A 26,701-nucleotide genomic window follows, 5' to 3' on the forward strand; every position below is an offset into this window, starting at 1 on the left:
ACAGAGACCCAATGAAGCAAGTGTAAACGAACAAACACAAGTGGGCGTGGCCTTCGGTGGGCCAATGTGATAAAATGATTGGTCGATGCCTTGTCATATCCAAATATGGTCAAGTAGTGGCTAATAATCTCGGGTTAGTAAATTAAAATTTTGTCATCATTAATCACTTACCCCCATGTTGTTCCAAACCCATAAAAGCTTCGTTCGTGGAACACAATTTAATTTAGTTTTAGTTTTAAGTTAGTTAATTGTTCTAATTGGTCTATTTCCCAAACCCTGGGTTCATAAGGTAAACTACGATCCATGTAAACACCACATTTTTTTTTAAACACCATATCGGTCTGCGCTGGTGTGCCGCCATAAATATCTATACGGGTGATTCTTTGATTTGATTCACTTAACCATTCAAATGAGTCATTTGTCTGTGAATCAAAAAGGTGTTGTAGCGTTACACCTGCTAAAACAATTCAATAAATGCAATCTGAATTTAATAATAATAATTATTTAGTGGTAACACTGCCGTGTGGGAAGCTCTGACACAGAAAAACACTATAGATATGAGAGAAAGCCTAAGAGAAATGTAAGTGCATCATCTTTTGTTCTTGAATTGAGGCCTAATCTGTCTGCTGCACTAGAGCAGGTTAAATTTTTAGAGTGAATGAAAACTTTTGAAGCATATATATGCTGTATGATGTGATACTTATCGTACTTATTTTACTGTGGTGGGGATTATTATGAGCAAACAAATTTAAAAAATTTAATCTGGACACTATATAATCTGACAATTTTGTTATTTTATTTTTTTTACAGAAATTCTGAAAAATTTATGCATGAACATTCATCAAACATGAGGCGCAAATTCTGGGTCTGGTCCTAATGATTGTAAAAAACTGTAATGCTTAAGATTTAATAATTACCTTACAATAAATATTTATACATATATTTCAAGGCTGCAATTTGGAAAAACTTTCAAGCTAATGCTGCTGAAATGGAGGTCAAGGGGACTATGAAGAGGTGCTCCAGCTGGCAGATCAAAAGGGCGGATTCGGGAGGCAGACACACTTTGTGAGTTTAAGAGTCCCATCTCTTTAACCTTCCATACACATGACACACTATCACATTTCTATAATTCAAATCCCTTAAAAGATTTTTATGCTACACTAATTAGGTTAAGCAGCAACACTTCCTATAATATCTAACGTACTTGTTAATTTGTAAGAAGAATGACATCAATGCTTATATTATTTGCTTATATACTGTCTCACCCTTATCCCTAGGTTACAGTAATCAGCTGATCCAGCCGGTATCCAGACCAAACCAGACGGTGGACCTACACCCAGGAACAACCAAACACATCCCTGAATATCAGCGGAGACCATGTCAACTAGATGACAGATCCCTGTTAAGACCTCATTGATGGCCCCAGCACAGCTCCTCAGCAAAGACTACGAGAACCAGACAAGCCCTCTGCACAGACCCCTTTTACCATCTTAATCTACTGGCATGATGTTTCTTCAAGCAGAAGAAATTGGATGAAATATTCTGATTGATAATAATCCACAATCTGATTTGTGATGCAGCCTGGAATAATCACACCACGTTCATTCGTTTGGCCAGAGGAGAACTGGTTTCCTGACTGAGTCTGGTCTTGTTTGGGTTTGGGTTCTTACTGTTGCCTTTTGTCTTGCTTAGTTGAAGACACCTAATATTCAGCAATATTATTCACTTGACTGCAATGACACCATTTGATAAGAACTGAACTGTATTATGATCAGGATCAGTATAAGGATCAGTAAATATAATTTACTTGTTACTTTGAAAAGTGTGTTAATGTTTATACTGTAGTGCATTTGTTCATTGTTAATATATATATTTATAGTAAAGTATTTGGTAGTTTTATAATTATTATTATTATTTTTTTTAATGTTTTTATATGGTTGTATTTGTGTTTCACAACTTAATTACATTTAGCAGTTTCTGGGCCACATTTGGAAACAGAGGAATTTGTTTGAGACGGTTTTCAGTGTGTGGGCCAGTTTTGGGCCGGGGACCCAGCCACAATTGGGCCAGAAATTAAGCAGAGTTGTGGCCCAGAGGTGGGCCAGACAAATGATCCTGTAGCATTTACTGTATAATCATGTTCCCAGAATCTATAGGAAAATGCAAAAACATTCTTCCTTTAAAAAATGCACGGTATATTATGGTAGCTACTACTGTAAAATTTACAGCAATTATTTAGCAAAATACAGTAATGCTGTACATTTCAAAATACAGTAGTCTATTGTAAATATTTACTGTAAAAATTACAGCTTTTTTACAGTGTGGTAAAACCTTGCCTTGGCATAAAACAAAGACATATATCAGCATATTAATAAATTATATGCATATGCACAAATAGGCATACCAATGCAAGCATTTCAAAAAGTAATAATTGGAACAGCAGACATGAAACTAAAATTACCTGATGATCACTAAGTGTACACCAATTGAATCATGTTTTATGTAGTCACTGGTAAAGCAGAAACATACCATTGCATGGTACACTGCAAAAGGATGAATTGTTTCTTAAATGATTTCCCAGTGATGTCCCTGAACTGCATTCTGAACAATGAACAAATCATTTTCAGCAAAGTCAAACAGTATAAATGTTTTGTCTGTTGTTAGAGATACCTTTTACATGATGAGAGGAAAGCTGCTTCTGACTTTGCTATGAAATGGTGTGTTGTCAATTTGATCAATTTTCCTTGTGAGCTCATCTACAAAGCTTTCCATCCATGTTATTTGTGTGCAGCCCTTCTCAAAGTGGGTCCACTGCTTGAAGCTAACTACCTCATCAGAAAGGGACACTTGCTTGAACTTGGTCATCTCATAATTAGTACTGCCTGGACATTCACTATATTCAGTTTAGTAAGTCCACATTTTCTGGTAAAACTTTCATCAGGGAACTCATTTTCTTTACCCAAATTGTAGCCTATTTCAGTGCCACAGTTGTTCATTGTGGAGTGTTGCAAATTTGTGGTTATAGTTAAACATGTTAATGAATACTACTTTGATCTAGCATTTCTGACTATGCTTCACATTTTAAAACAAAAGGAAATTCTAATAAAAAAAAATATTAATGCTAATAAAATCAAAAAGATTATGAGCTGGTTTATCTTGATCCGGAGTCAAATCGTCAACAGTTACATTCAGATAGGGTACAGTAAGCCACAAAGAACTAGTTTTATACAGCTTCTTAAGAGAAAATGCACTACTATATCTACACACATTGCTATCGCGTGATACTTACTATTTTTCACAGAGCTGGTCATGATGTACCACAGTTGATTGTGATCAAAGCATTTAAAAACATTTATTATTATTATTGTGTGTGCATTTTTCTTATTTTTTTCTTATCTTAAAAATCATCGTAGCTTTATACGTTTAAATGATACCAATTACAGTAGCCTATAGATGCCTAATAATTGTCTCGAGTAAACAAGTCTTTAGAATTTTGCGAGCTCACTGGATCGGGCTTTGAGAGCCGTCAAGCGCCCCCTGGAGCAACAAGCAGGCGTTCTGTTTTTACCCACAATTCTGTGCACTGGAGGCGTTTTGTGATTAAGATGGCTGACTCCTCGGTAAGCTGCTCACAGTCTGTGGTTTTCTGTAGTGTGAATGCTGTTGTGAAACACATTCGCTCTATTGACATCGGGAGCATTGGTTTATAACGGGATTATCTCCCCATAGGTCGAAATCGTTGAAGGCTGCCGGCTTCCCGTACTGCGGAAAAATCAAGAAAATGAAGACGAGTGGCGTAAGTAACTGTTATCAGCCAGAGAGCTCCGTATCGAATGTAAACAAAAGACTCGCGGCTGTACTCACTGATAATGTCACTATGTCACTTAAATGTAAATTAAAATCTTTTTTCCGGTCAATTTAAATAGGGACTGTTTTCTTACGTTAATCGTTCTCGGACGATAATTATTATAAAGAATGTGGTGGTACAGTGATGGCATTGGGTGATGATTTACAGTAGGCTACGTTATGTGTTATGGAACTGAATGAAGATTATGTGAATGAACCATTGTACGATTTACGTGTCCCAATTTATTGTACAAAAATACCATATGTACTATGGTCCGTTTTATAATTGGTAAATGTGTATCATGAATTTGAATTTCTTAAGTTATATCTTAAGATCTTGGTTAAGCAAAAACCAACCTGTGGAGTCAAATTATTTTGAACTGGTCCAAGCCATTAATAGTTGCGTAAATATAATCTGTTATTTTAAGACTATTTCTTAAGAACTACAGTAGTCAGCATTTGAAGTGGATCAAAACCTTTCATCAAAATTGTCCTAAAACCAACTACTATAGTTTGACCAACTAGCAGTCAACCAAGAGGAAACAAGTTAATTTAAAATTAGACCAGCCTATATTTTTGTGCAACTGGATTTACATGGTTATGACTAGTCTAGAAGAAAAAAAAAAATAGATGACTAACTTTTAAGAATAGACCAAGTAGTTTATGCCACTGGTCTAGATAACAGGTGAAACATGCTAAATTTAAATTCCCTTTCTAGATATGAGAAAGATATGATCTGCTTTCAGCTGTCTGAATTTTCATTTATCCTTTTATTCCTTCAAAGCATTGGCTGAAATTCTCAGTGTCAAAGATATTCCTGGGAGAAAGCTTTATTATGTCCACTATATTGACTGTGAGTATTAACCATTTGCCTTTATGCTTGATTTACTTTTTGTTCTCTAACATATACAATCAAATTTTTATAACATTAATCATTTTGTTGTAAGTTTTATTTACCTTTTTGCTAACTGTAAAGACAAATCCAATTGATTTATTTGATATATTTTTTGCAAAGTCAATAAGCGACTGGATGAATGGGTGACTCCAGACCGCCTGGACTTGAAGAAGCTCCAGTTTCCGAAAAAGGAGGCAAAGACTCCAACGAAGAATGGCCTGCCGGGGTCCCGCCCCAGCTCCCCAGAGAGAGATGTGGTAAGAATGTTATTTCAAATCTGCCTACATCGTTAGCGTTTATTTGATATTTGTTATACGCCCCCACCTGATTGATCTTCATTTTAAAACGTTGTCACAAAGTGTTGTTTACGTGCCATGTAATCCTTTACCAACCCCTCTTCCTTTCTGTTCAAATTCAGAGGAAGAGTCTAGATCTCAACGTTCAGTCTGCTTCAGCTCCTTCAAGAGGCAAAACCCTCCCCACACCGGTACAGACAAACTAATTGTACACTAATAAAAGTCAATCTGTCAAGAAAGAGCTTTTAATCAGTGGGCTGAATGTATGTTACAAAAATCTTATATCACACTTTGCAACAAGTGTGAGGGATGCCACTTTTTGCCTCATCTCAATTTACATTGCTGATTGGCAAGCAGCGTGAATTTATGTGATAATGCTAGCACTGTTGTAGAATTAGTTCACCAAGAAATAAAAATTCTGTCATCTCCCTCAATTCCTAAAACTCACCTTCATGCTGTTCCAAAGCTTTTTTTTTTTTTCCTGTACACACAATCAGTGGGGTCCATTGTTTTTGTTTTATTAATATTATTATTATTTTTTTATAAAATGTTGTTTTGTTTTTTTCAAGATATCTTCCACCGAAGAAAGTATGTCTAAAAGGTTTGAAACAACATAAGGGTAAATGTTGTAAATGAGGACAATTAAAATTTTCGGGTGGTCTGTCCTTATAGTAAGATATTCTAAACGGATGCCATGCTACACAGCTCTATATGTAAAATATAGTCATAGCATCTGTTGCAATTCTTTTTTTTTTCTTTCTTTCTCCAGTCCTGAAGCAAATCTATCCAGTGTTCTTAAAATAGCCACTTCTGTTTGGAACGTATTTGATGGCAAAGCTGAATTTTCAGCATCATTACTCCATCCTTCAGTGCCACATAATCCTTCAGAAATCATTGTAATATGCTGATTCAGTGTTCAGTTATCAATTAGTATTGGTGCTCAATTGTAAAAAAAAAAAAGAAATTTTCTTCAGAACAGTATTTATTTGAAATATAAATCTAAAATGTTTTTGCTTTCACTTTTGATACATTTTATGCATCCTTGCTGAATAAGTTGATGGCTGCTGAAATGTCAAGTGTTGGCATCACAGGAATGAGCTACATTTTAAAATAATAAATGTCTTTCAAAAATGTAAAAAAAAAAACCTTTAAACTCATATTTTGGACTGAGAGTGAATATGATAGCATTTTCCATATTTGTCATAATATATTCTCATCACTCATAACCAGCACAGTCATTACTCCCTGTAATCTGTTTTATAACATGAGGTAAGTGGCTAGAGTACATTTTATTATAATTCATCAGCTATTAGTGGAATTGTAAAATTTAAATGGTTAGTTTTTACAGGCATATTTATAAAAATTGGTGAGAAAAATATGATGGACTGAAGGAGAGACCCAAGCCATATCTAAGGACCAGAATATCAAGTAGACTTCCCGTGTGAGCTTTTGATATGGGCCACTAAGAAATCATCTTGAACAATGTAGCAAAATGCTGAAACCCACTCATCACACTTTAGATAACATAAGCACCCTGCCAACTGCCTACAACACCCTAGCATAGTGGTGGTGGCGTGTTTTGCATGGGCAAACACCGCTTTATTCAGAAATGTGTGAAATAATTTTTTTTTTTGGCTGAAGTTGTGCTTAATTTTCTATGCTGATAAAAAGTTATCCGTCTTTCTGCTTGCTCTTTCAGAAGAGAAAAGCTGAATCTGTCTCTTTGGCAACACAAGTGACTGCAGCGACTCCAGTGCCTTCACTTCCAAGTTCTGCAGAGGCAAGTCAGGCCTCGGTCTATCCAGCCATGAGGGACCCCTCCTTCAGCATTAAGTCCAGAGAAGAACATGAGCAGCTCACCTCTCTCACCACAGTAAAAAACACAAAAGAATAATTTCAAATGATTGAAGCTCTGCTAGTTAAATCTGTCACATAAGGTCATCTCTGCTATGTAATGATCAGCATACAAAGAATATGAATACAGAGAATATGTGAGAGCTTGGTCTTTTTTTTTTTTTTTTTTTAAATGTAAAAACTGATTTAATTTTGACACTTTCACCCTTTGCTTTTTTTCTTCTGGAAGAATGGCACAACACGTCGCCTTATTCCTTCTCAGCCAGGGAGGAAAAGGAAAAATTGTGGAGGGACTGACGAGGTAGGCTCTTCAACTCGATTTACAGTTGTTTTCTTAGTACAACATGATGCACCTTTTTTAAATGTAATAAAAAAATTATTGAATCCCATCTGTTGATTAACACTCAAACATTTATAAATCAGACATTCTGTGTTATTTGCCTAGCGGTAGCTGGCATAAGCTTAGCAAGCTTGGTCAGTTAGAATACATTTTTTTTCAAGTCACATTGTCCCCTGAATGCAAGTCACATTGTCTCCTAATCATCAAACATTTAAAATGTTTTGTATTCCCTATTCATAATTTGCAGAATTTTTTCTATTACCTGTTTTCCTCCACTCTTAAGTAAAATGTCCAAAAGCTTTGCATCCACTTGTGTTTTTCTGTTAGATTGTAAAGGTGTTCCAGAATAACAACCCTCGCTGCTCCACCGTCTTTTTGCCACCAGGAGAGGTCCGGCTTTACTTCCCATTGCCTTTATTGTGTGTCTGCGGTGCCTCCTCCTAGCAACAATAATTGCAGCCATTTCAATAATTAAGCGCAAAATAGTTTGACATGCTTTTTTGGACATTAAATAATGGCGCAAATGCCAGTAATTTGATGAGCGCAAACGTTAGTACACGTTGCGTGATTCATTTGAATATTCTCCTCCCATAAATTTTGCATCTGAAAGGGAAACTCCTACAAATGCATATTCAATAAGGTCAGGTGCAAAAATAAATCTGTCTATGCCTTTTCAGTGCTAATTCGTCACTGCGCGTCTTTAGTAAAACCTGATAGTACAGTTTTAACTAGGGATGCACAATATTATCGGCATGCAATCGGAATCGGACGATATTAGCATATAAATTAATTATCGGCATCGGCCCAATAAGGAAAATGACGCAGATATGCTTCGCCGATACAAGAGCGTTGATTATGCGCAGGCGCACTTGCATGTTTTTGTAAGGAGTGCTAAAGCCATTATGTCAGCTGTGTGGACATACTTCATAGTAAGTCAGACTGACTGCAAAATTGCCATTTGCAACAATTGCAAGGCATCAGTCTTGCGGGGAGGAGACAAGCCACATTCTTTCAACACAACAAATCTAATAGCTCATCTTAAAAATCGCCATCATGATCTCTATGAGCTGTTTATGAAGCAAAAAGAAAAAACCGCGCCAACAAACTCGTCGTCAGGAGCATATCATTCAATCATTTGAAAAGGCAAAAACATTCAGCAAAGACCACCAAAAGGTAAAAACTTTGAACAGAAAAATAATCGAAATGATAGCTCTTGATAATCAGCCTTTTAGCGTTGTGGAGGACGAAGGATTTCGCCAACTGATTAACTACTTAGAGCCACGGTATGCTATGCCCAGCCGTCGCTACTTCTCAGATGTGGTCTCACCTGAACTGTATAGTGTCGTCTATGTCCAAATAGAAAAGCTCCTCGCTGATGCCACTTCTGTTAGCTTTACGACTGATATCTGGACATCGAGTGTAAGCCTTCTCAGTATGTTAAGCCTCACTGCCCATTGTATTGACCAGGATTTCGTCCTTAAAAAGGCGATTCTACACTCGCAAGAGTGTCCCGGTTCTCACACAGCTGCAGCGATTGCGACCGAGTTTGAAGGGATGACTGAAAAGTGGAAAATCCCCAAACCAAATGTGCACGTAGTGCTACGAGACAACGCGTGCAACATGAGCAAAGCGACGGAGGAGTTTGGAGTTTCAAGTTTACCATGAATGGCACACACGCTGCAGCTGGCAGTGCATGAGGGTGTCCTATCACAGCGCAGCGTTGCCGATGTTGTGGCCTTAGGAAAGAGAATAGTGGGACATTTCAAGCACTCACAGCTTGCATGCAGCCACCTACAAAGTGTACAGAAGAAGCTCGGGATGCCAATAAAACGTCTGTCCCAAGACGTCGCGACTAGGTGGAATTCGACGTTTTATATGATGGAAAGTTTGGTCGAGCAGAAGAGGGCACTAGCCGCATATGCTGTTGAATTTGAACTTCCTGCATCTTTGACAGCAAATCAATGGGGAATTCTTGAAAATATGATCACACTACTTGCACCCTTTGAGCAGCTGACCAGAGATATCAGTTCTGCAGAGGCCTCTGTAGCTGATGTAATTCCCGCTGTTATGGCACTGACACGGCTGCTTGGCAAAAGCAGTGACGCGGACCGAGGTGTCCGGACAGCCAAAGAAATCTTGCTGAAAGCGGTCAGTGTTCGATTCAGTGGTGTGCAGAGCGAACCACTGTATTTAGTTGCAACCATGTTTGATGCCCGATACAAAGACCGGTATTTTGACGAAGATAAGAAGATGTGTGCCCGCGACCTGCTGCTTAAAGTCGTGGATGAAATGATGGGCAGTGATGATCAACGAGATGTCAGCAAAGAGGGTCCGCCAGAGAAGAAGACACGAACAGGATCGCTGCTGGACATGTATGAAGACATTTTGGAGGAAAATGTCTTGTTGGAAGAGCAAATCAGTATCGAGACCTCATCTCAGGTTCGTTATTATTCTTTCCGACAAATAAGATAAAAAACAAAAATAAAGAAAATAAAAAAATAAAAGAAAATATTTATTTGCTACTTTGTAGGTAAACGCATACCTAGCTGAAGCCACGATTCCCCGGAGAGACAGTCCACTGGAATACTGGAAATCCAACCAGGCCCGTTTCCCCGCTGTTGCTCGTGCAGCACGCAGATACCTCAGCGCGCCCTGCACAACCGTTGAAAGCGAACGGTTGTTTAGCGCAGTCTCCAAAGTAATGGACGAAAAAAGAAATCGCATTGATGGCGAAAAAGCAGAAATGCTGATTTTTGTTAAGAGAAATCTTCCCCTGCTTAATAAGAAATAGGTGGTGGTTTTGTAACCTCATTCGTTGGTTTCAGTTTTAGCAGCTGAAATAGCCACAGTATGCTCCTATTTCTATATTAACTTAATGTTCTTAGAGTCATTTTTTTTACAGTGTAAAATTACAATACAGTTTAAATTGCTGTTGTTGATCTAGCTTAACTAAGTCATGCAGCTTATTGGCTAAGAGAGCTCATTGTTCCAAGTTAAACATTAAAACCAAAATGTCATGTTTCAGATCTTGCTCAGCACTTTCCTAATTTTTCAGTGAATTTGTACAATTGTACTGTTGCCAATAAATTTTAGGCTGAATTGTGAGTTTTTTCCGTCTTTCTCTGCAACAGGTAGGTTATTATGATAAGGGTAAATTAAAGGAATAATTAGAAGCCATTTAGTTAACAGTTAATTTAAAACAAGTGCATTGCACGGATACGTCAAATATTCTTTCGTTTACACATCTTGATTTCATGTTTTCTTTTATCACGCAACATTGTTCATTAAAAAAATAATAGGCTATATATATATTGATGTAGCCTGTCTGATATTCTAAAAACAGAAAAAGTATAGGCCTTAATTGCACCCATTTCTGATGGTTTATTTATATACTATATAGTCTACATAGCCTACATAAAAATCGCAAACATGACACTTGTAAATAATTTTAATATATATACAATTTAACAATTGATAGCTGTTTTTAAAAGGATAAGAAAAAATGTAGCGTCTTGAATATCTATTTCCCGTCTTTATGGCTCATTTGAATAGCAGATTGACTTTTGCTGTAGGCTAAAATAAAACGAAAAGCAATAACATAGTTACTTTCGTTTCTAATTAAGCAGTAATTAATGTTATCAAAGGTGTCAGTCTTGGTTTAATGAAGCTATAACGAATAAAAATCACAATGATAATTGTAAATAGGCTAAATATTTAAAAAATCAAATTTATTAATATTACAAAAAAATATATTCTAAACAGCTGAGGAAAATAAAGCTGAATTCAAGGAGCTCTTTTGTAATTTTACAATCGTAATCTGAGGATGAAAGCAGCATCCACGGACTAAATGGACTCCGGCCGTGCTTCCCGTGTTCACGGCTCTGTTGCGGTCATGCATTTAAAATTATTAATACATAAAATATCAGATTATAATTCCATCTGTCTCTAAAATTCAGTAAGGACTGATTCAGTGTTATTTTTAAGGTTAATTTGAACAGTGTTCTCTCCTTAAAAACATTATTAATTGTTATTTTATTTAATTGGAATCCATATACTTTTCAAAACAAGACTCTGAAACTGAAACAAACGAACAATAAATATAGGCATATAGGCAAATAAAAAAATCCAAAATGATTCCAGTACATAAGACGAAAAATGAAATATATAGACTTATATCGGTATCAGACATCGGTCAAAATTAGTTGATGTATATCGGCATATCGGATATCGGCAAAAATCCAATATCGTGGATCCCTAGTTTTAACGCCAAAAGACGGTTTACGCTGGCGCAAGCTGTTAGTAAAACTGGCCCCTAGTCATTTAGCAGGTGCTTTTATCCAAAGCGACTTACAAATGAGGACAATGGAAGCAATCAAAATCAACAAATGATATGCAAGTGCTATAACAAGTCTCAGTTAGCTTAATGCAGTACACATAGCAAGGTTTTTTAAATTATATAATAAATAAAAAGACAGATAGAATAGAAAAAGAATAGAGCAAGCTAGTGTTAGAGGCCTTTTTTGCTTTTGTTGTATAATAAATAAAAAAAACGAATAGATAAGCTAGTTAGTTTTTTTTTTTAGATGCACCTGTATATGTGTGTGTGTGTACGTGTGTGTGTGTGTATATATATATATATATATATATATATATATATATATATATATATATATATATATATATATATATATGTGTATATATATATGTGTGTGTATATATATATATATATATATATATATATATATATATATATATATATATATATGTGTATATATATATGTGTATATACAGTCAGGTCCATAAATATTGGGACATCGACACAATTCTAACATTTTTGGCTCTATACACCACCACAATGGATTTCAAATGAAACTAAGATGTGCTTTAACTGCAGACTGTCAGCTTTAATTTGAGGGTATTTACATCCAAATCAGGTGAATGGTGTAGGAATTACAACAGTTTGCATATGTGCCTCCCACTTGTTTAGTTTCATTTGAAATCCATTGTGGTGGTGTACAGAGCCAAAAATGTTAGCATTGTCTCGATGTCCCAATATTTATGGACCTGACTCTGTGTGTGTGTGTGTGTGTGTGTGTAATATTATATTAGGGGTGGGAGAAAATATTGATTCTCCGATGCATCGCGATGCTCTCTTCAACGATTCTGAATCGATTCTAAATATTTCAGAATCGATTCTGAGCTTCTTTTTTTTCTCCACATGGCACGTGCGCGCGCTAGAGACGCTGCGGACTTTATTGCACAAATTTGCGCTGTGAGACACGTGCGCATTGCTTGACAGTGTGTGCTTCTACCCGCCGTGTTTTACTTTAGATATATTAGTACTATTAGATGCACGAAACTCGCGCACTGACAGACTTTCATATGCGCTTTGTGTTTGTTTGTACTGAAGCTCGATTGTGGCTGCGGTTAAATGCACTTGCATTTTCGAATACTATTATATGAAATTGATGTACACACAGTCAGTTGTGTTCTCATGTTTTCAGAGCAGGGCAAAACATCTGATATATCTAAGTAGATCTGTGCATTAGTGTGAATGCAGCCTGTTAAAGCTGCCACTGTCTATGATCGCATCAGTAATAATCAAACGGCAATAATGCTGAGTGAGGAAAAAATAAAAACCCATAACTATCGTCTGTTTTGAATAGCTTATAGGCTATATATATATATATATATATATATGTGGGTATACAAAAGTTAATATACAATTTATATGAAAATGTAGCCATGTGCAGTAATATTGAAAACTGAGAATATGACCCATCGTAATATTGAGTTGATAATGTTAATTATAATGTAATTGAATTTGAAACCAGTTAAGATTCACACCCCAGAGATTCCAACTACAAACAAAAAGCATAGAAACAAACATAGAAAAAATGTAGATCAAGAATCGTTTTGGAATCAGATCGTGACTCTCGGAATCGGATCGTGAAGTGCCTGAAGATTCCCACCCCGAATATATATCTATATATATATACACACACACACAGTGGTGTGATAAAGTTTTTGCTCCCTTCCTGTTTTTTTTTTTTTTTGCATATTTTTCACACTTGAATGATTCAGATCATCAAACAATTTTTAATATTACACAAAGATAACCAGAGTAAATACAAAATGCAGTTTTGAAATAATGATTTCATTTATTAAGGGAAAAAAGCTGTCCAAACCTGCCTGGCACTACGTGAAAAAGTAATTGTCCCTGAAATCTTTTTAAATCTTCTAAACCCTTTGCAGCAACAACTGCAATCAAGCGTTTGCGATAACTGGCAATGTTTATTTCACATTGCTGTAGAGGAATTTTTCTCCCTCTTCTTTGCAGAATTGTTGTAATTCAGCCACATTGGAGGGTTTTCGAGCATGAATGGAAAGTTTAAGGTCATGCCACAGCATCTCAATCGGATTTAAGTCTGGACATTGATTTGGCCACTGCAAAACCTTAATTTTGTATTCCTTGAGCCATTCAGAGGTGGACTTGCTGGTGTGTTTGAGAACATTGTCCTGCTGCATAACCCAAGTGCGCTTGAGCTTGAGGTCACTAACTGACGGCCGGACATTCTCCTTCAGGATTTTCTTATAGAGTGCAGAAATCATGGTTCCATCAGTTATAGCAAGTCGTCCAGGTCCTGAAGCTGCAAAGCAGCCCCAGACCATCACACTACCACCACCATGTTTGACTGTTGGTATGAAGTTATTTTTATGAAATGCTGTGTTGGTTTTACGCCAGATGTAACGGGACACACACCTTCCAAAATGTTAAACTTTTGTTGCATTAGTACAGAATATTTGCCCAAAAGTCTTGGGGATAATCAATATATTTTTTGGTAAATGTGAGACCAGTCTTTGTGTTCTTTTTGGTCAGCAGTGGCTTTTGCTTTGGAACTCTCCCATGGATGCCGTTTTTGCCCAGTCTTTCTTATTGTTGAATCATGAACACTGACCTTAATTGAGGCAAGTGAGGCCTGCAGTTCTTTAGATGTTGTTCTGGGTTCATGACCTCCTGGATGAGTTGTCGTTGCGCTCTTGGAGTAATTTTGGTAGGCCGGCCACTCCTGGGAAGGTTCACCACTGTTCCAAGTTTTCTCCATTTGTGGACCATGGTTCGCTGGAGTCCCAAAGCCTTAGAAATGGCTTAATAACCCTTTCCAGACTGATACATGTCAACTATTTTGTTTCTCTTCTGTTTTTGAATGTATTTAGATCGCGGCATGATGTGTTGCTATTTAAGCATGCTTTACTTTGTCAGACAGGTTCTATTTAAGTGATTTCTTGATTCAACAGGTCTGGCATTAATCAGGCCTGGGTGTGGCTAGTGAAATTTAACTCTGCTTTCTAAGATAATGGCCCTGTTTCACAGACAGGGCTTAAACTAATTACATTTAAGTAATTTTTATAAACATATAAAAAAAAAAAAAAAAACATTACTGGTGTGCATCTTGAGGCTAAAACAAAGGCACTGATATATTTTAAGATCAGTCAGAGCAAGTTTCAGTTGAAACAGCTCAGACTTAGTCTAGGACTAGGCTTAAGCATCGTCTGTGAAAATGGGGGAATGTGTTTAATCACAGTTCTTTCATGATTTAACAGGAGGTGCAATTAATTTTTCACATAGGGCCAGGTAGGATTGGACGGCTTTTTTCCCTTAATAAATGAAGTCATCATTTAAAAACTCCATATTGTATTTACTTGCATTGTGTAATATTAAAATTAGTTTGATCTGAATCTTTAAAGAGTGACAAATATGTAAAAATTAAAAAAAAAAACAGAAAGGGGGCAAAAACCTTTCACGGCACTATATTTTATATATATATACACACACACACACACACATATATACACATACATACATACGTATATATGTGTGTGTGTGTGTGTGTGTGTGTGTATTAGGGATGTAGTGGTATGAAAATTTCTCATCACAATTATAGTGACCAAAATTATCAGGATTATCAGTAATATCACGTTATTGTTAAAATGTGCTGGAGATGTTCAAAAAGTACCGACGCATAAATCACTTCAAGTTTTATATTTAAAAATCAACAAACAGCAAAAAAGGATTTTTTGTTTGCATAATCACTAAAACAATAACATTACCAATGATGTCCGGATTTTAAATGACAACTTGACTTGACAACAGTTTAATAGCATGTTCAAATATATAATGTAAATGTTCAAAATAAAGCTTTGAAAAAGTTTCATATAAAGGTAAACCTCACATTTCAGCCTTTAAAGAAAAGGGTTAAGTCAAAATGATAATTGATTAATAAATGATTATGTATTTTATCTTCTTCATAAATAATTCTAGATAACTTTAAATATGTATGTGTGTATATAGTGGGCTTTTTTCTGCTTAACATGTAAGACAGTACATTTTTAGACTGTTGAATGCAAATTAAAAAATGAGGCCGTAAGTCACATTGTCCCCTAATAATCAAACGTTTAAAATGTTTTGTATTCCCTATTCATAATTTGCTGATTTTTTTTCTATTACCTGTTTTCCTCCACTCTTAAGTAAAATGTCCCAAAGCTTTGCATCCACTTGTGTTTTTCTGTTAGATTGTAAAGGTGTTCCAGAATAACAACCCTCGCTGCTCCACCGTCTTTTTGCTGCCAGGAGAGGTCCGGCTCCTTTACTTCCCATTGCCTTTATTGTGTGTCTGTAAAAGCGGAGGCATAGGACTTTTAGACAAAAATGTGAAGCTCAAACAATAGAAATTTAGCTAAAAAGCCATTGCATCTTGGAAATGCGAGAGTTGGTTTTATTAAATTCTCTAACTGACTTTTTCAGGTAATTGGGTAATAATAAATGGGTAAAAAAATATGGATAAAATTCCTGGTATTTACAGAATGAAAGCAAGAGTGTAACCACTTTTCCTAGCGATATAACAAAGTTTAGAGTTGTTGTTTTTTTTTTGTCTTTTTTATTTCATATGACATCCACTTTTGTTATTGTTGTTAGATGCACTACTACCATCTCTCTAATTTTACTATTTGCTCTCAGGATTCCCAGGACAGTTCTGATGGCATCCCCTCTGCTCCTCGCATGACTGGTAGTTTAGTGTCAGACCGCAGTCACGATGACATCGTCACACGAATGAAGAACATAGACTGTATTGAACTGGGCCGGCACAGGCTAAAGCCATGGTACTTCTCTCCATACCCACAGGAGCTCACCACCCTCCCCATCCTCTACCTTTGTGAATTCTGTCTTAAGTACCTCAAGAGCCTCAAGTGTCTACAGAGGCACCTGGTAAGAGCTGTTTTAGGACTAAATAAAATAACACACACACTCCCATCATCATATATACATTCCATCACAGTAAAATGGCACGAAACACAAACATCTCATACATTTTTTGAGGCATATGTAAAGGGTAAAGTAGACAAAATGGGCAGGAGGTGAGACAAATGTTTTATAGCCTGTACTCTGTTTTTGAATTGCTCATGCCCTTTATTTGTGCAGGTCAAGCTATTCTTACAGTTCAATCTGTCAAGCTCTACTTGTATCTGGCGATGTGTTCATACTTTATTTAGCTGATTTCGTTTCAGGTATAATAATTCAATTCAGTCTGAGACCATTCCAATCAGTAAAACTGCAAAAGCTTTTTCCTATTACATAAATTCTGTATTTATATTAAATTAATATTTTTAAGCTTAGATATTTAATTGTGTATATATAGAATCAGTTTAATTGTTGATTTCTGATTTCTGTTTTTACTTGCCAGCTACATTCTTTTTCGTTGGCAAACACCTGAGCCCAGACACATTAAAAACAATAGGCTTGAGTCTTATAGTGTGCATCTAGCTTGACATAATACACATGCTCACAGATAATTGTCACCTGTTTATAACATTTACAGACAAAATGCAACCTTCGACACCCGCCAGGAAATGAGATCTATCGTAAAGGAACTATATCCTTTTTTGAAATAGATGGCAGGAAAAACAAGGTGGGTAATCTCTAGTTCATAATAATTGATGTTTCGAACTGACCGATCAGACAGACGCTACTGTTAAAAGCTTTACTGTAGCAAATATTGGATTGTGAGGCAAATGTTTGTAGAAATACATTTGACCTTTTTGTTTTATTTAATTTTTTTTTTTATTCTCTCTTTGTTTCCCACCACACAGACATATTCCCAAAATTTGTGTTTATTGGCCAAATGCTTCCTGGACCACAAGACTCTGTACTACGACACAGATCCTTTCCTCTTCTATGTTATGACAGAGTATGACTCAAAGGGTTTTCACATAGTTGGCTACTTTTCCAAGGTAAACTACAGATCTGCTTGCATTAGTGCCAGTGTTCCCATGGGTCATGGAAATTCTGGAATATCATGGAATTTTAAAAGGTCTGTTCCAGACATTGAAAGACATTGAAATTCCAGACAAAGAATTTTTGTTTTTTGCTTAGTCCAAATCATGGAATATCATGAATTTTTGCTCCATTCAGTAGGCTACTCGTGCACTGTGTTGTGTGTAAACAGCGTGTACAGACAGCCATTTGTGGCAAGGCTAGTGAAAATATTAACAGGGCAAGTAATAATTTTAACCACTGAAAAAATCCTTAGCATTGAGCCCTGGGCTATTTTTTCAGCTCCATTTTATTCTCTTCCCGCTCGTCAACTGGCAATCACTAAGTCAAATGCAGTCACCAGGCTGTACCGGTTAACTAAGGCAAATATGCCAGAAAATTTATATTTTTAGGGGTTTGGCTACAAAATGACCTCTTCAAAGGCCGAGTTTAAACATAAAAAGTATAAAAAAAATCAAAGCGCATATAACGGTAAAAAGCAAAAAAAGTGCTCTGCACAACATCGGCCTGTTTTTCCGTTTATTATAGGTCATGGAAATTCTGCTTTTTAGTCAGTGAAAGTCAGGGAATTTGACATTTGACTTCGAGTGGGAACTCTGTAGTGCACTGATATTCAAAGTGTTTTACATTTTGTCTAGTCCCCTTTTTTATATGATAGCATTGTGTTTTTATTGTCTGTGCTTTCCTCCCATTAAAGGAAAAGGAATCAACAGAAGATTATAATGTGGCCTGCATTTTGACTTTACCACCTTACCAAAGAAGAGGCTATGGCAAATTACTAATTGAATTCAGTGAGTAATCATACAGTTATTTGGTCTTTTCTGAGGTGCATAGAATCAAAGAATGAATTAAAAAATATATATATATTTTTTTATTTTACTTTTACAATGTGTGCAAAATTATTGCTTGCCATCTCAGAATAATCAGTAAGTAGTATAAACCTTTTCAAATAATAAAACTTGACTGTTTGTTTTTGGTTCACATCTGTCAGGTTATGAGCTTTCGAAAGTGGAAGGAAAGACGGGTACTCCTGAGAAGCCCCTGTCTGATCTGGGCCTGCTCTCTTACCGCTCATACTGGTCACAGACAATTCTGGAGATTCTCATGAACCTCAAATCAGAAAATGGAGAACGGCCACAGATCACCATCAAGTAGGTGTCATAACCTCATTATGCTCGTTATGCCAAAAATCTGAACCAAAAAGTGTATTTGGGTGAATCTGAGGGTGCTTTCACACCTGCCTTGACATTATTTTTGTGTTATCATACACCCTTTGTGTTCTCTTCTACATCTAGTTGACACATTGCAGTGTGCATTTGAATTATGTGTGTGTGCGTGTATGTGTATGTGTATATATATATATATATATTAGGGCCGGGACTTTAACGCGTTAATTTAGATTAATTAATTACACAAAAATAACGCGTTAAATTTTTTTAGCGCATTTTAATTGCACTTATTTTTGCTCCGCGGAACGTTTCTCACTGGATGAGTTTCGGCGGACCGATTATACTGGAGCACCAACTAGCGTTCAGACTTGCGTTCTCGTGGAGACCGGTCTTGCCCATAGATATATATACTGACTAGATGTCGCCTCTGACGCTGCTGTCCATAGGAACGATGCGTCAGCGCGGCCGCCATCTTGGGTCGGGGGAAGCCGCGTCTACTCTGCATTAGTTAACATTGGCAGAGAACTATCAACGATTAAAATCACCTTAATTTGCTTAATTTTCAACCGATTTTCAAGCCGTTTGGTTTATTATAAATGTCAGACATATATTTATGATAGAACATAGATTAATTATTTTACTTATATATATGTTTTATCATAAATATGTGATATATCATACACAATACAATACTTGGACACACCTACATAACTAATTAATTTGTTCTACAATGCACAAAACAATTACAAGGATGCTGATAGTGATATGAAAAAAACATGAATAATATAAAGTATATATAAAATATAAATAAATAATAGAGCAAAATTTAAAGAGTTAAAGGCAAGAGTTAAACAAACAAAGCGGGAAAAAAAAACAATTATGGACTTCCTGACCAACAGACCTCAGAATGTTAGGATGGGGAACCTAACATCTGCATCTAGGCAGAAATTAAATCATCATAAATCGTCCAAATCTCAAATGATTTTTCTTAGTTTTTTGGTTTGTTCCAACTGACAGACATGTATTTATGATCGAGTCCAGAGAAAATTGAAGCTTTTGATATTAATCTACTTCAAAACTAGGTGTAAGTTTATTATTCTTCCACTTCAGTGAACTTACAATTAACTATTGTTACTTACCTTAGCCTAGTCTACTGCACACAAAATGGCTACAATGGTGTGATATCCATACTTAAAAATACATGTTAATTAAAACATTTGAATTGTACTGGTTTATTTTGTACATCAGCAAGCCTGCAATACAATGACCCAGCGTAAAATGGTTATATAACACAAAAACAAACATAACGTGCGTACGTAGTGTGAAAACATCTTCCAGTATTTACAACAGCTTATTAAATGATTAGGCTACAGTATATAACAGGTTAACCATTCTTTGAAAACATCCAGTTCATGAAAATATCTACTACAGCACAAAAGTCCGGCATCTTCAGAGTTGATCTGAATGCTGGGAAACTTTGGCGCTTCCTTCAGATCCCCGACCCAAGATGGCGGCGATGTTGATGCATGCTTAGAGGCCCAAGGCGACATCTAGTCAGTATATATATATCTATGGGTCTTGCCAAGCTTCCTTGGAAGAACGAACTCGGAAGGACGCGAGAACACAGAACGCACACTTATGAGAACTGAGATGTACTGCATTCCTGCTTAACTGACCGCATAATCTCAGCATAAGAAACGGCCAATGAGCAATCAATATTACAAAATGTCATAACTTAAAACATTTCATACTATTATAGATATTACTTTCATATAATTGTATTGTTTTATTTTACAGCGTTATATGTTTTACTGTTAAGATTCATTTTAATATGCCAATAAAAATGCAGACTTTCTCCGGGTCTTTTAACTTTATTAAAATTAACCAAAACAAAACGATAAATGTTTACTTTCAACTTGAAGAGCCGTTAAGTATTTGCGAGAGCGACTTTAAAGCTTACAGGCTTCCGTACACCGGCCACCCACAGCGTTTTCTGGGATTTCTAACGGCTCGATTCTCTCAAGTCTGCACTCGATGCATCCTCAGTTTCAAGAACATATCCGGGCACTTTCATGCATTCTCTGTACTTGCGTTCTTGAGAATTGGAACTGAACTTCGACGGTTAATGATGACATAGAACGAGAACACAAGGACGCAAGATCGCTGAAGAACGCATGTTGAGAAACAGCCAAAAACAAACCACAGTGAACATGGACAAAGAAGCTGATGAGACCGCTTTGGTTGGCCCTGTGGATGGGAAATTAAAAAATCCATATAAAAAAACTTACTTCTCACTGTTCTCAGGTCAAATATTTATATGCGATTAAAATGCGATTAATTTCGATTAATTAATTACAAAGCCTCTAATTAATTAGATTAATTTTTTTAATCGAGTCCCGGCCCTAATATATATATATATATATATATATATATATATATATATATATATATATATATATATATATATATATATATATATATATATATACACACACACACAGATATATATTATATAGATATACATATATAGGCCTAGTATTATCTGTCTGGCAAGTAAACTAAAAAATTTACTAGCCAATGGCGATTCAGTTGCCAAGGTGTCTGTAGAGGGTTGATTTTTCAAGACATCATACAAAGAAAATTTCAGTATTGTGACAACATTAGTACACCTACCCCCAATTTTCATTACTGTAAGGGAAAAACTAAATGTCAGTGATGTATTAAATTGTAAGCATACATCATGGTAAGTTTTTAATAAAATTGATTCCTTTGATGAACTGATGATTCCCATGATTATTACAATAATGATAATCTAATGATAAACTTGTTTTATATTCTCATGAAGAATATAACAATGAAAAAAAGCTTTCTCAGTGCAAAATCTTCTTTCTTCCCATCTGATATACCCATCTTAATTTTGATTGTCTCAATGGTTTTAATTAAGTTTTTAAAAAGATTAGTTTGTATGGTTGGTTATGTTTTTTAATGTTATGGCAATTTTTGATTCTGTCAGTGAAATCAGTGAGATCACCAGTGTCAAGAAAGAGGATGTGATATCAACTCTTCAATACCTCAACCTCATCAATTATTATAAGGTAAGGGATCACTTATGATGCTTGTTTTCAGATTTCCCAGAGGCCCATGGTTCCTTAAAAAGTTGTTTTAGCAAATTTAAGGCCATTAAAAGTTTTAAATATCCTAATAGTATAAAAAAGGTCTTCATTATAATTTCAAGAGGTCTTACATTTGGAGACGGAAAATCAGGAATCATGATGTGACTGATTAAGGCCTAAGTATACTTCATTTTTGTACGCATACGCTAGTTGTACGCGAATGCGGGTGGTCAACACATGCGCTGTAGAAAGCTTCATCCAAGTTCAGTGTCTGCTCTATTTTTCCCCGTTAATTCATTACTGATAACAAATATTTTTTTAACTCTTTTAAACCGAAGCTGAGCTGTCTCATACCCTCTCGCTCATAAGCGCTTGTCAATGTGAGCATCTGTGGTTGCAGGCTCCGCTATTTCGTTGTCGTTTTCTGTCTTTTTAGTTTCATTTTCTACTGTGAAATAACGGCCTGGGACAGAAATAACGGCCGCCATGTGGAAAAACTGATTACTGCCAAATGACTTCAGTGCACATGTGCGACCTGAGCGTACAAAGTACAAGCCGTTACAAAAATTGGGTGGTGCGCGTACTGTTCTGATGACGCAATTTGCGTCATGCGCACTGTACGCACGTATGCATAAAAAGTGAAGTACACTTTGGGCTTTAATTTGATTATTGAACTTAAGGATATGACTTCAATTAATTAATAAGAGCTCTGCACATTTCAAAGTCTATTGCACGGCCAACAGTTTCAGAGCAGTTCAATCAATGAATATTGCACATTTATGACAAGAAATTGCTTATAATCTACTGTTAATGAATTATATGCTGTTCTGGTATTGAAACAAGCCATTCACATGATTTGTACAAATTCCAAGAGTTTTGTGTGTGTGTGTGGTTATATGAATGTATGTCTGAAGGCAACCGAATGTCTTCAATGGAATTTTCTTGGTATTTTACCATTGTATAGTGTCTAACATAGTGTATATAAGTAAAGTGCAGCTTTGTATATGTTAGGGATGGGCAATATATCGATAAGATACAATTAACTGGTAGAAATTTGTCAACCAACAGTGATTTTTGACTATCGTCTCTCTTGCAGTTACACGTTCACGTGACGTTACTGTGCTAAGTGGTCACAAGAACTTAACGTTTGCACGCTCTTTTAACCATTGCGGTTTTAAAACGAGTGATTTCAGGCTGTTAAAATACAATCAGCAACGAAAGAGAACTCATTTTGCTATATGTGCACGCTAAGCGACTTTCTGAGCGCTGTCAGAGAGACCTGCATATGTGAAAGCAGTGATAGAGTAATTCGTTTTTTTACAGGTCTTCAGTGCACAAGTTTTTTATTTTTACATTTTTTATTTAGATTAGTATTATTTTTTTGTGATTATTGACACTTGTGACAAGAATTCTGAAATTTGTATGGTATCAAAAAATTTATATAAAGACCTTATTTAAAGCAAAAATAACTACATTGTTATATTGTTACGGTGAAATAAAATCACTCTGTATCACTTTATTTTAAGGTGTCCTTGTTACATGTTACATGTACTTATTATTATAATAACAATAAATTATGCATAATTACATGAAAGTAAGCCTAATCCTAACCATATAGGAAGTAGATGTTGTTCATTAATATTACTCAGTACCTAAATGTATAATTACACCGTAACAAGGACACCTTAAAATAAAGTGTAACCAATTACTCATATCCAGATATAAGAATTTGGCCATATCGTCCACCCCTAGTATACAGTGGTGTGAAAAAGTGTTGGCCCCCTTCTTTTTTGCATGTTTGTCACACTTTAATGTTTCAGATCATCAAGCTTTGGGACTCCAGCTAACCACAGTGAGAGCCATTATCCACAAATGGCAAAAACATGGAACAGTGGTGAACCTTCCCAGGAGTGGCCAGCCGACCAAAATTACCCCAAGAGTGCAGCGACGACTCATCCAAGAGGTCACAAAAGACCCCAAAACAACATCTAAAGAACTGCAGGCCTCAATTGCCTTAGTTAAGGTCAGTGTTCATGACTCCACCATAAGAAAGAGACTGGGCCTGCATGGCAGAGTTCCAAGACGAAAACCGCTGCTGAGCAAAAAGAACATAAAGGCTCATCTCAGTTTTGCCAGAAAACATCTTGATCCCCAAGACTTTTGGGAAAATACTCTGTGGACTGACGAGACAAAAGTTGAACTTTTTGGAAGGAGTGTGTCCCATTACATCTGGCATAAAAGTAACACAGCATTTCAGAACAAGAACATCATACCAACAGTAAAATATGGTGGTGGTAGTGTGATGGTCTGGGGCTGTTTTGCTGCTTCAGGACCTGGAAGCCTTGCTGTGATAAATGGAACCATGAATTCAGCTGTCTACAAAAAAATCCTGAAGGACAATGTCCGGCCATCTGTTCGTGACCTCAAGCTGAAGTGAACTTGGGTTCTGTAGCAGGACAATGATCCAAAACACATCAGCAAATCCACCTCTGAATGGCTGAAGAAAAACAAAATGAAGACTTTGGAGTGGCCTAGTCAAAGTCCTATTAGGTTTAGGGGGCAAGCACTTTTTCACACAGGGCCATGTGGGTTTTGATTTTGTTTTCCCTTCATAATGAAAAACGTCATTCAAAAACTGCATGTTGTGTTTACCTGTTATCTTTGATTAATAATTAAATTTGTTTGATGATCTGAAACATTAAAGTGTGACAAACATGCAAAAAAATAAAAAATCAGGAAGGGGCCAACACTCTTTCACACCACTGTAAGTCAAGTCACCTTTATTTATATAGCGCTTTTAACAATGTAAATTGTTTATGCTATATTTCTGCTGCTTTGTAAATGCTACCTACTGGCAGAGAATTAATTTTAATTTTCATTTAGCCCATCTGCTATTTTTGTTCAAACCAGTAATTGACCCATATTTTTACACAGCATACTTGTTGTAAATGTTAACTGGTGGATTGACAAGAAGCTGATGTGCATTCTAAAAATGTATTATCATTTTAAAGCTGCAGGCCGTATGTTTTGCCTCTTTGTCGCCATCTTTGTTGAAAACCTGGTATTGCAGCCAGGTGCGGAATTATCTTTATTACGTGGGCTGTACTCTGGCACGGCTTCAGCGCGGATCAATCTGATGTTTTGAGGTGAATGTGTAGCTGTCGGTCACCACACCGGTGTGAATCAAACACTTAGTAATCACAGATTTTAGCCTACGTCTTGGAATATATGACCCAAATCAGAATTTTCACCATATATTGCCATCTGAACAAGTAAGTAACAAGTCTGCCACGTTTGTTCTGCCCAACTGAGGAAAAAAGCATTTCTGTTAATCGCACTACCAATGGTGATTTTTAAATCTTAACGATCAGTTAGCTCATATCACATCTAACCGTGCAAATTATTATTATTGTTAAACTTTATTCTCAAATTATTAATGTTAACAACATCAGCATTGCGTGACTATGGGTATAGTGTGTGTTAACATGTAGATTTCAATTTCTGTGTCATGCCATACATAGTTACATACATAGTTGCCTATATTATATATTGTTTTTTTTTTTTTTTGCTGCTGCTTTTTACATTGGTCATTGGCTATATCTTGTTATTTTGTTTTTATTATCTGTGTCCTGTCCTGTTACTGTCCTTCTATTGCACTGTGGAGCATCTGTCACTACAACAAATTCCTTGTATGTGTAAACATACTTGGCCAATAAAGCTCATTCTGATTCTGATGCCATTCAAATTTCATATTAAGAAATTCTTTTAACCCCAAAAGCAAACTATGCTCCCTTCGAAATGGTTTTCTTTAGAATACAAATCTTGTGTAATCCCAGGCTTCTGTAATCAGAAGCACATTTACAACTGGAATATAATTTAATTTCATTCACATGTGTTTCTTAAACGCATAAATCCTTTCTGGATCACAATCCGCTATCAAAATGATACATTTAATTATTCTAGCTGCTGTGAGAAAAGGCTATAAATGAGCCGCCACCTGCAGGATCCTCAAATGCCATAGCCTAGTAGCCAGGACAACTTCTTTGTTTACTGATGTGACGTAATGATGCAGTACCATGCTTGAATTTCCTGCGAAAACCTACCCGTACCACTCAAAACATCATTATAATCAAACCATTGTGTATCGGGCTAAAGTAAGGCGATAGTTTTGAACACTGGCTGGTCATGTACTTGCTCAAATATTGATTTTGGATAATTTTTAACCAAAAAAGGTTACGGACTGCAGCTTTAAATAATGGTTTAAATGCTGACATGTTTATAAAACTTTTTTTTTTTTTTTTATCCTCGCTCGTATGGCACTACTTTTATTTGTGCAGGACTTTAAAAATGTCTTAAATTTGGACTTAAATTATAATTTTTTTTTTTAACTCCACAGATTCCGTTATTTAGTGTAGTATGTCAGTAGAGCATTACATTGGTGTTTTTGCTGAAAAAATTGAGTTGGGTTTGTTCATCTCCCTGCAGGGTCAGTATATCCTCACCTTATCAGAGGACATAGTGGAAGGTCATGAGCGGGCCATGCAGAAGCGTCACCTCCGTATTGACCCCAAATGTTTGCATTTTACTCCTAAAGACTGGAGCAAGAGGGGCAAGTGGTGAAGACTGTAAGAGGACTACTGGCACGCAGCTAATGTGCCATATGCCCTGCTCACAAAGGAATTCAGTTCAAGACCCTGTCACTGTTCCATATACAGACTTTACTTGAAAATGAGCCTGTAAAAGAAGACGGAGACGGTTTAATGTTGTTAAAGATTCAACAGTCCACATCTGCATGTTATGTGACAATCTTACAAATTTCAGAATTCTGTGAAATTCATGTCAGTCTGTTACTTTT

The 26,701-nt window shown here is 36.2% G+C and overlaps 1 protein-coding gene across 8 annotated transcripts; it reads left to right on the top strand.

The window, feature by feature from the left end:
* Positions 1 to 3,584: 3,584 nt before the first annotated feature.
* kat5b (K(lysine) acetyltransferase 5b) lies at positions 3,585 to 26,701 on the top strand. Of its 8 annotated transcripts, none has more exons than XM_079418299.1 (16): positions 3,587 to 3,620; positions 3,730 to 3,796; positions 4,631 to 4,699; positions 4,862 to 4,998; positions 5,160 to 5,228; positions 6,737 to 6,910; positions 7,121 to 7,192; positions 7,559 to 7,621; positions 15,806 to 15,868; positions 16,251 to 16,499; positions 17,110 to 17,199; positions 17,381 to 17,521; positions 18,262 to 18,355; positions 18,556 to 18,715; positions 21,747 to 21,828; positions 26,332 to 26,701. In XM_079418299.1, the coding sequence occupies exons 1-16, from the start codon at positions 3,606 to 3,608 to the stop codon at positions 26,464 to 26,466; spliced, it is 1,680 nt and encodes a 559-aa protein (XP_079274425.1). In that variant the 5' UTR covers positions 3,587 to 3,605; the 3' UTR covers positions 26,467 to 26,701. The 8 variants fall into 8 exon arrangements, with proteins under 8 accessions (XP_079274426.1, XP_079274425.1, XP_079274428.1 ...); XM_079418302.1 differs by lacking the exon at positions 26,332 to 26,701 and adding an exon at positions 23,667 to 25,584; XM_079418300.1 differs by lacking the exon at positions 15,806 to 15,868 and having other exon boundaries at positions 3,585 to 3,620; positions 26,332 to 26,682.

The sequence above is a fragment of the Barbus barbus genome, assembly GCF_936440315.1.
Source record: "Barbus barbus genome assembly, chromosome: 6".
NCBI classification, from domain to species: Eukaryota; Metazoa; Chordata; class Actinopteri; order Cypriniformes; family Cyprinidae; genus Barbus; species Barbus barbus.

Excerpts from the sequence above, each read along its gene's own strand:
- kat5b (XM_079418297.1), top strand. The coding sequence starts at position 8,897 with ATGGCACACACGCTGCAGCTGGCAGTGCATGAGGGTGTCCTATCACAG. Across the intron at positions 9,930-15,805 it reads TGTTTAGCGCAGTCTCCAAA|ATTGTAAAGGTGTTCCAGAA; the intron begins GTAATGGACGAA and ends TTTTTCTGTTAG. Across the intron at positions 16,500-17,109 it reads AGTGTCTACAGAGGCACCTG|ACAAAATGCAACCTTCGACA; the intron begins GTAAGAGCTGTT and ends TAACATTTACAG.